At 40.5% G+C, this 7,759-nt stretch overlaps 1 protein-coding gene across 1 annotated transcript; it reads right to left on the minus strand.

Annotated features, from left to right (window-relative positions):
- Positions 1 to 4,610: 4,610 nt before the first annotated feature.
- Positions 4,611 to 6,778, minus strand: LOC124660753 (aldo-keto reductase family 4 member C10-like). The gene is made up of 6 exons (XM_047198570.1): positions 6,462 to 6,778; positions 6,316 to 6,366; positions 6,155 to 6,231; positions 5,954 to 6,041; positions 5,285 to 5,869; positions 4,611 to 5,052 (listed from the first exon to the last, which is right to left on the minus strand). The coding sequence occupies exons 1-6, from the start codon at positions 6,573 to 6,575 to the stop codon at positions 4,969 to 4,971; spliced, it is 999 nt and encodes a 332-aa protein (XP_047054526.1). The 5' UTR covers positions 6,576 to 6,778; the 3' UTR covers positions 4,611 to 4,968.
- Positions 6,779 to 7,759: the final 981 nt, after the last annotated feature.

Here is a 7,759-nt window from a genome sequence, read left to right on the forward strand (position 1 = left end):
AACTTCACAAGTAAACTTAGTTGGTTTCCGTTCGTCTATTGTTCCGGAGTCACCGTCCCGATATTGCTGGGATCACGTTCCACGGATTGAACGATCGATCTGATGATGTATACCCCTCCCAATCCCGACTTTTCTCCACCACCGTTCCCCGTCCCACGTTCCCGTCCCTCTTCCCCGTCGACTCGGAAACATGGCTACTATGCCCTGAATAGGATGAGACACAAAACACTGTTTTCCTAAAATATCTTTGAATCAACACTAGTTCACATAAACCCTTAGAGTTGTCTCATTCATCATGTGCAAAGCATGTTGAGAAAGTTGGCTGAAGTGAGGAATGTAAAACTAGAATGTCAGGTCGATCTATGATGAATTAAGATAGAGTTGTCGGAGTATATATGCTAGTATTGTGCTACTTGTCAATGGGTACAATTGGAATTAACTGGAGTGTAAGAAAAAAATTTGTAACTTTTTTTGTTAAAATATATGTGCATGCATATCTTTTGATCTATGATAGTTGAATAAGTTACATTTCTTAGAAATAACTAGACAAACTCGTGAAATCAATGAGACGTTAGACATGATCACAGTTAACCCAGACTCTGAAAGAACATTTCCCTCCCTACCTGTGTTTTTAGTTATACTAGTAATATTTTAATAAATATATATCAAACAAAATATATACTTCCCATAGAATATGTAGACAATATATTTTGATTGTGATAAAGTTTGTTGACTTATAATGACTTATAGACCATCCACTGCAATATACGATACATGTAAACTATTCGTAACCTTTACCATATCAAACTCACTTCCTGATAATTATTATAGTAAAAACAAGCAATTGTAGGGTGAACTTGTTTTGTGTTGACATCCTTTCCAAACATGAACATAAAGGATAGTGCACGCCATCTACTCACAGTAGAAGTTGACCATATGTCTTGGGCAATAGAAAATCCAATTATTACAAGGATGCCCTTATTACATCAAAAGGTGACGTCCATCTAAAACAGCCACATGTTTTTTTTCTGAAGATGGAGATGCAACAACCACCAATTATTTCCAAAATGCTACTATGGGTTTAGAGATTTCTTCCGGGTGCACAACCCTACCCACCATACAATGGTGTTTCCAGGTGTTATTCTCTGAGCAATGCATACATGCTAGCTGCTAAGTCCATGAACTTGTTGTGTGATGATGATTCATCTAGCTCACGTAAGTTTCGACTCAGAGAGGAGCGGCGGCGCACCGTTGACACGGACTGGAGGTTGAAGAGGAATGGCATCTCAAGAATTTCGTTGTAATTTTTATTTTTATTGGGGTGCTTTGTAAAGTTCGATGTTTCTCTTAATACTAGTGATCTATTTGCAAAAAAGAGGCAAAGGACGTGCCCAATGTCAGCGTGGCTTTCGACATTGAAGCGAATTATATCCCATAGCTCTGGTGGAGGACTAAGACGACTTATAGGACCATGTACAACGTCACCATCATCGGCAACCAGGTGGCACGAGAAGAGCATCTCTCAAAAACACATTTTTTGTAGTAAGGAAATTGAAACTTGGTGGCTTGAAAGTTGTGGTCCCTGAGAAGACAAATAGCTTGGATACCTCTCTGCCCATCCACTAGACGTCTTTAAATAACATTCATGATGGCCATAGTGCGGAAGCTCCACGGTTATATGGCTGACATGTGTTGGATATGGTGAGAATACCACTCAAACACGATCCACTAGATATTACATCTACTGAAAACTTAAATGGAAATTATACCGGATGGTGTCTAGGTTAATTCCCAGCCAGATTTTTCAATCCAACTTGTCAAGAGGAGCTTCATTAACAACTCACCATCACTTAGTTGACGTGGATATCAACCTTCGTCTGCATATGTGATGCCACAGCTCGGTGGATCTGCTCGTTATAGAAAGAGGACCATTAAGTCAATGTACCTTGTTTGCACTACCGATGACCAATGCAATGGACTACCTAATGGCCACTTCGATTTGAAGGATTGGTGGTCAAGTATATAAACATAAGTAAACATAGTAATATATGAATTAGCTGCAATATCTATAGCATGTTTAATCCTACACAAACACAAAACCATGTGAATGTGTAATATTTAATTGTAAAGGATCAGGTGCACAACGTAGCTACCACATCCATGAGGATTTGACCCAATCCTACACAAATAAAAAAACATGTGAGGTTTTGACTTGATCAAATTTTCATTTAAATAACACACAAAGTAGACCATCTCAGAAAAGAAAACCTACAATTGAGGACTGCATCATGGTTAGGGGTGTTCAAAAAGAGTTTGAACACAAGCCATGGAACCAACAACAAGCGGGTGTATTCGTCTTCGTTCATTAATTCATACTAACAAAGATCCTACAGAGAAAGAAATGAGGGTTCGATAACTTCAGAACAACCCATTTGAACACCTATAATCTTAATGCATGGCCTATTTTGGTACAAAGGTATTCCAAATGAAGCATGAGTGTGACACTTATACAAGTTATTGCATGTTGTATAGATAATGTCAAACATCAGGTGAAAATCGTTATCTTGATGTATGCTCCGAGAATTCAATTGGAGCTGTCAATCCACGAATTGGAAGGTTGGAGATTCGTGCAGTCAAACTCCTATCATAAATAAAGGACTCCATAGGAATCAGACAATTAAACTTCTCTAACTAGCTAAATACACAATCATTTCTATATTGGTAATGTGTGAGTAGCACCATATATAAATTTCTGCAATTTTGATTACAACATATATCCACAATAATCATTGGTCAAGATATATGTTTACATTGTTCTCAACTCTCTTGTACTATGACCTTCTTCGCTTAAATAGAAAAATGGAGTCTGAGTTATGTATCGGTAAATTGTTCCTTTGGAAAATTCTTTCAAATACGGATCAAATGATATACTACTCATATTAATCTGTTAAAGTAATGGTCAAACTTAGACACAATACACAAGACTGTCTGATATACTACCCATTATGTGGCCCCAGGGCTCGGTGGTTAGGCAAAACATTTGATGACATGAGCACATTGCATGCCCATACAGAACGTCACATGAGTGTGGTGTGGTGCACGGTCGATAAGAAAAGATGGTAGTAGACAATGGAGAAGCTCATCAGGTACACCATGTTGTGATTTGGTGACATAAATAATCGTGAAGATAATACGTAGTAATCAAACACCCAAAACATAACCAAAGATTTGACCAGTGCTTTGGGTCGCCAAACAACATGCCACAGTGTGGCATAAATATAACATGTGTTCACCATTGATATAAAAAACAGCACACACACCGTCTTATTTTCCTCATCATTCGCATCCTTTTTATGTCGCTGCCTCTACAAAGATAAAAGGATACATTAAAATCTCTGCCAAAATGTTGCATTCTATTTATGTGCAATAAATAAAAGTTGCAAACGGACGGATTTTAGAAAGAGAACTACCCATAGCTCAGAAACATCATAAATGTTTCGATACATATCTATATACAATCTAAATAGGAAGCTAGCTTGAGAATTACACATTTCGTAAAATTTTCAGAAAGGATTTGGAATATAGATAATTGACAGATATTTCAAAAAAAAGACTTCAGATTTTTCAAAAAATTTCATGGGTCAATTCGAGCCCATTATCTATCTCCACCTGATTGGGTCAACCTACATTTATTTTCTAAACTCTTTTCCTTTTATTTTTCTCTCGAGCCAAACCTATCTTTGGCCCATCTAGCGAAGTGAGCCCACCTGAGCAAGGAGGATCGTCTTAAATATTAGGGAAATTTTTCATTAAAGTACACCAGTTATTAGACTCGAAAGTTAACATAAAGGTGATACAACATTAGGGAAAATAGTAACATGTCAAACTCCCTCTATGGTAAAATAGCATTTTAGTTTTTCCAAAGTCAAGCGATGTAAGTAATAACAACTACAACATCGAATACATATATATGAAAGTATATTTCATCATGATTCTAATGTTGAATTGATGGTGTAGTTGTTTGTATATTTTTCTACATATTTGGTCAAACTTTTTATCATTGAACTTCTCAAAAAATTAATATGCACTAAATTTTAGCATACGGGGAGTATTTCTACCGGGATGATGGTTGTCGATTACTTCTGATTCTTTATATAGTAGTTTTGCACTTAGTTCTCAGTGTCTAAGTCTCCAGGACTATCAGAAAATTTTCACAACATTTAGTGGCTGATATGTGATCACCCATTAAGTGATGATCTCATTTCCTCAGTTTTCTTTTATTTTGTTGTCCTCTTATTAGGTATCTCAGAAGTCTATCTTTTAGTTGTTTTCAGTGATATCTCAGCCATGTCCTTTGTGGTCGACCAATTATAAAAAGATTATTTCATTTTTCTGGCCAAGTTCGGTGGTACTTTTCCTGCTCTTGTATGCAGGTTGGTTGAACACCTAGCTCCATATGCTACCAGTTGTCCTCAGTTTTCAAAAGCTTGAGTTAGAATTCACCCAGAAAACAAGTGTATTTTGTTTCTTTTGGATAAACCTTGATCCACGCCAGCTTCAGAACACCTTTTTTTAGGGGTGCTTCAGAACACCTAATCTCAAAGCTTGTCTGAAGTCTGAACACATTCAGAGAGGAATGCAGAGCAGTATGGAGGAATTACAGTAAGCTGTATCTTTTTGTACTTGTGATGTGGAGGCACGCTTCGCTTAATTAACTTGATTGTTTTCATTTGCAGGTTTTTATTTGCGTACTTAAGAAAACCTTGATATGAAGTTATGAACTGTCTCATATCATATTGCAGTGTATTTGCTACGCTGTCGGTTGCAGCTAACTAACTGATGGAGGGAGATATGGCAGCCTCTTCTTACAAGTACTGTTTATCCAACTATCCACTTTTTATTAGCCTTCGATAATTGCTCATCATTTGTTAGATTTCTCCTTCAGTTTGACATCAGTGCTGTCTTCTTTCAGATTTCTCCATCGAAGAGCTCTTCGTAGGTTTTGTAAACGCTCTGCGGGTGTACAAATGAATCTCCTTTGATTTGCTTAGCCTGTTTCAGAATGAGCAATGAAGAAGACATGCATCAGTAAAACTTCTATAAGGTCTATAATAAATGCAGTCAGGCTGATAGTGGTATGCTTAATCATTGTAACGATAAACTAACCAGCAATAGGTTTATCTTATGAAATGCACATTAGGAAATGTCAACATTGTAGCAAGAAATGGAAACATTTTCTGCACCTCAAAAGCTCAGACAACTAACTGAGATGTTGAGTACTTGCCTGTTTGATTTCAGAAAGCTTGGAGCACAGTTCTTCAGGAATAGACCAGTCAAACAGATCAATGTTCTCCTTCAACCTCGATTCGTTGGCACTCTTGGGAAGCACACTCTGACCCTGCTGAAGACCCCAGCGCAGAGCAATCTGCGCCGGAGTTTTTCCCAGGCTTTCGGCTATCGACGACACCACCGGGTTACTGGCGACGTCTTTCATCCTACCTAAGGGTGCATAAGCCTGTCGATCGAAAGCATGTGACCACAACACTCCCAGTGTAACAAGCCAGGTAATTAATCTCGGAAACACATGCAAACTTACTGATAGATGAACTCCATTGGAGCGGCAAAACGCTCTTAGTTTCGCCTGCTGCCAGCCGAGGTGGCACTCGACCTGATCGACGGCCGGAGGAACACGGGCGACGCTAAGCAGATCGCCCAGCTTCTTGGAGGAGAAATTGCTGACGCCGATCGCGCGAGCTTTGCCTGAATCGTAGAGCTGCTCCATTGCCTGCCAGGTCTTGGGTATGTCAGGCTGGACAAAGTTCTCGGGGCAGATCTCGGTGCCTTTCTTAACCTGGAATGGCCAGTGGATCTGCAGAGACACCAGAGGAATCACTAGTCAGCAGGAAGAAGACGGCAATCAAATGTATCGTTTACGTGATCATGACTAGCTTACTAGGTACAGATCCACATAATCCAGCTGCAGATCTTCCAGCGTATTGTCGATCGCAGATGGAACGTCTTCTGGCGCGAGATCACTGCACCTGTACAGAGTTTGATTCTCTAGTTGTCACTAGAGGAAGGGAAAGGACTAATCCGAAGCAATATCTACACATTCGAATATTCAGAATAAGTTACTAGAAAAGGACTCTGTTACCATATCTTGGACGTGATGAAAAGGTCTTCTCGCCTGACCACGCCATCGTCCAAGACCTTCTTCAGAGCAACACCAATCTAACAACACACAAAGCTACTCGTAAATCAAAGATGTACAATTGCAGTAGTAGCGTGTGATTTACAGGTTGTTTACCAACTAACCTCCTTCTCGTTCTTGTACATCGGCGCGCAGTCGATGTGCCGATACCCTGCCTGCCATCACCATAGCGCCGATAGCAAGCAAAACATGCATGTAAGTCAGTAAACAAGCTGAGAACGGTGAGTGGGCGTGCAGGTAAGGCAAAGACCTTGACGGCGGCGCCGATCACGTCGGTGACGACCCCCGGAGCGGCCTGGTAGGTGCCGAGGCCCACGGAGGGGACGCGGGCGCCGGTGTTCAGCGTGAAGTGGGCGGCGGCCATCCTCCGACTGCTGGCTGCTTGCTTTGCACCCTCTTCCCCCTCTCTCTCTCTCTCTCGCGCCGCCGGCCGCCGCGAGCGTGACACGGTCACACGGATGGGGAGATGGCGCTTCCTTTCGCCAAGGAAGAAAACAAAAGCGGGACGCGAGCTCGAAGATGCAAAGCGATAGCCGCCGGCTAGGCAGGCGACCGGGGACGCGTCCCGATCATACCAGTCAAACCCGGCGTGCTAAGCCCAACGAGATGCGGCCACGGGACCCGCATGTCATTGAACATTTACGCTAAGCTCAAGCGCATTCTTTTAGCTGCACGTCACGTCAGACGTCATCCTATCTATATATGGAATGAATCTAGTGAGCTCCACGGGCGAAAATATGGTGGAGCACCTGGGTGCCAGCGCACCCGGCTTCAATTTTTTTTGAAAAATGCGATTTAAATATTTTAGAAAATTTTGAAATAATTCACGCGTGTATATGCCACCTTGATACTTGCCTGTGCAAATTTTCAAGAAAAAATACGACCGTATGTGACCTACAAAAAAAAGAGAAAACTGAACTTTGTTATACTTACGTGTACTTCTTATAATGTACTTGACATGCCCATACCTAACTACATTATCTACACGCATGATTTATGCCGATTTTTTATAATTAATTTTAGTATTTGTTAGAAATTTATTGTTGAAAACGGGTTCTGGCGCACCCGAGAGCCAAAAATCCGCGTCCGCTCCACGGGTAAAAAAATGAAACGATGTTACCCTTGATCATATTTTGCTGACATTTACTGTGCTAAGACAACTGCAATTTTATCGGTTTTGCTAGTTCTCATCTGAGATTTAGTTAGTGCTTGGTTATCTCCATAGCCTTTTGATTTTCTTTGTGATTCGTGCATTCCTATGAGCTGTAGGTGGGTTGTTTTTGAGTTGCAAGTGGGTTGCAACTGAGAAAAAAATGTTCATGCAGTCAAATAAAATGTTCATTAGCAGTCTTGTGAGTTGAAAGTGGATTGCAACTGAGTATTTTGAGTTCCAACGAGTTGCAAGTGGGTTGCAACTGACGAAAAGAATTACCGTGGTAAAAAATATCCATCTGGTGGTCGTATGAGTTGCAAGTTGATTGCAACTGAATATTTTGAGTTGTAAGTGGGTTGTATCTGATAACAAAATTGTTCAGAACTAATCTAGTC

The sequence above is a fragment of the Lolium rigidum genome, chromosome 6, assembly GCF_022539505.1.
Source record: "Lolium rigidum isolate FL_2022 chromosome 6, APGP_CSIRO_Lrig_0.1, whole genome shotgun sequence".
In the NCBI taxonomy this organism is placed as follows: domain Eukaryota; kingdom Viridiplantae; phylum Streptophyta; class Magnoliopsida; order Poales; family Poaceae; genus Lolium; species Lolium rigidum.

Bases quoted from the DNA above. Each gene is read 5' to 3' on its own strand.
- LOC124660753 (XM_047198570.1), bottom strand. From the start codon at position 6,575: ATGGCCGCCGCCCACTTCACGCTGAACACCGGCGCCCGCGTCCCCTCC. The intron at 6,367-6,461 runs GTCTTTGCCTTA...TGGTGATGGCAG, and splicing joins TGATCGGCGCCGCCGTCAAG to GCAGGGTATCGGCACATCGA. The intron at 6,042-6,154 runs GTAACAGAGTCC...AACTCTGTACAG, and splicing joins TTCATCACGTCCAAGATATG to GTGCAGTGATCTCGCGCCAG.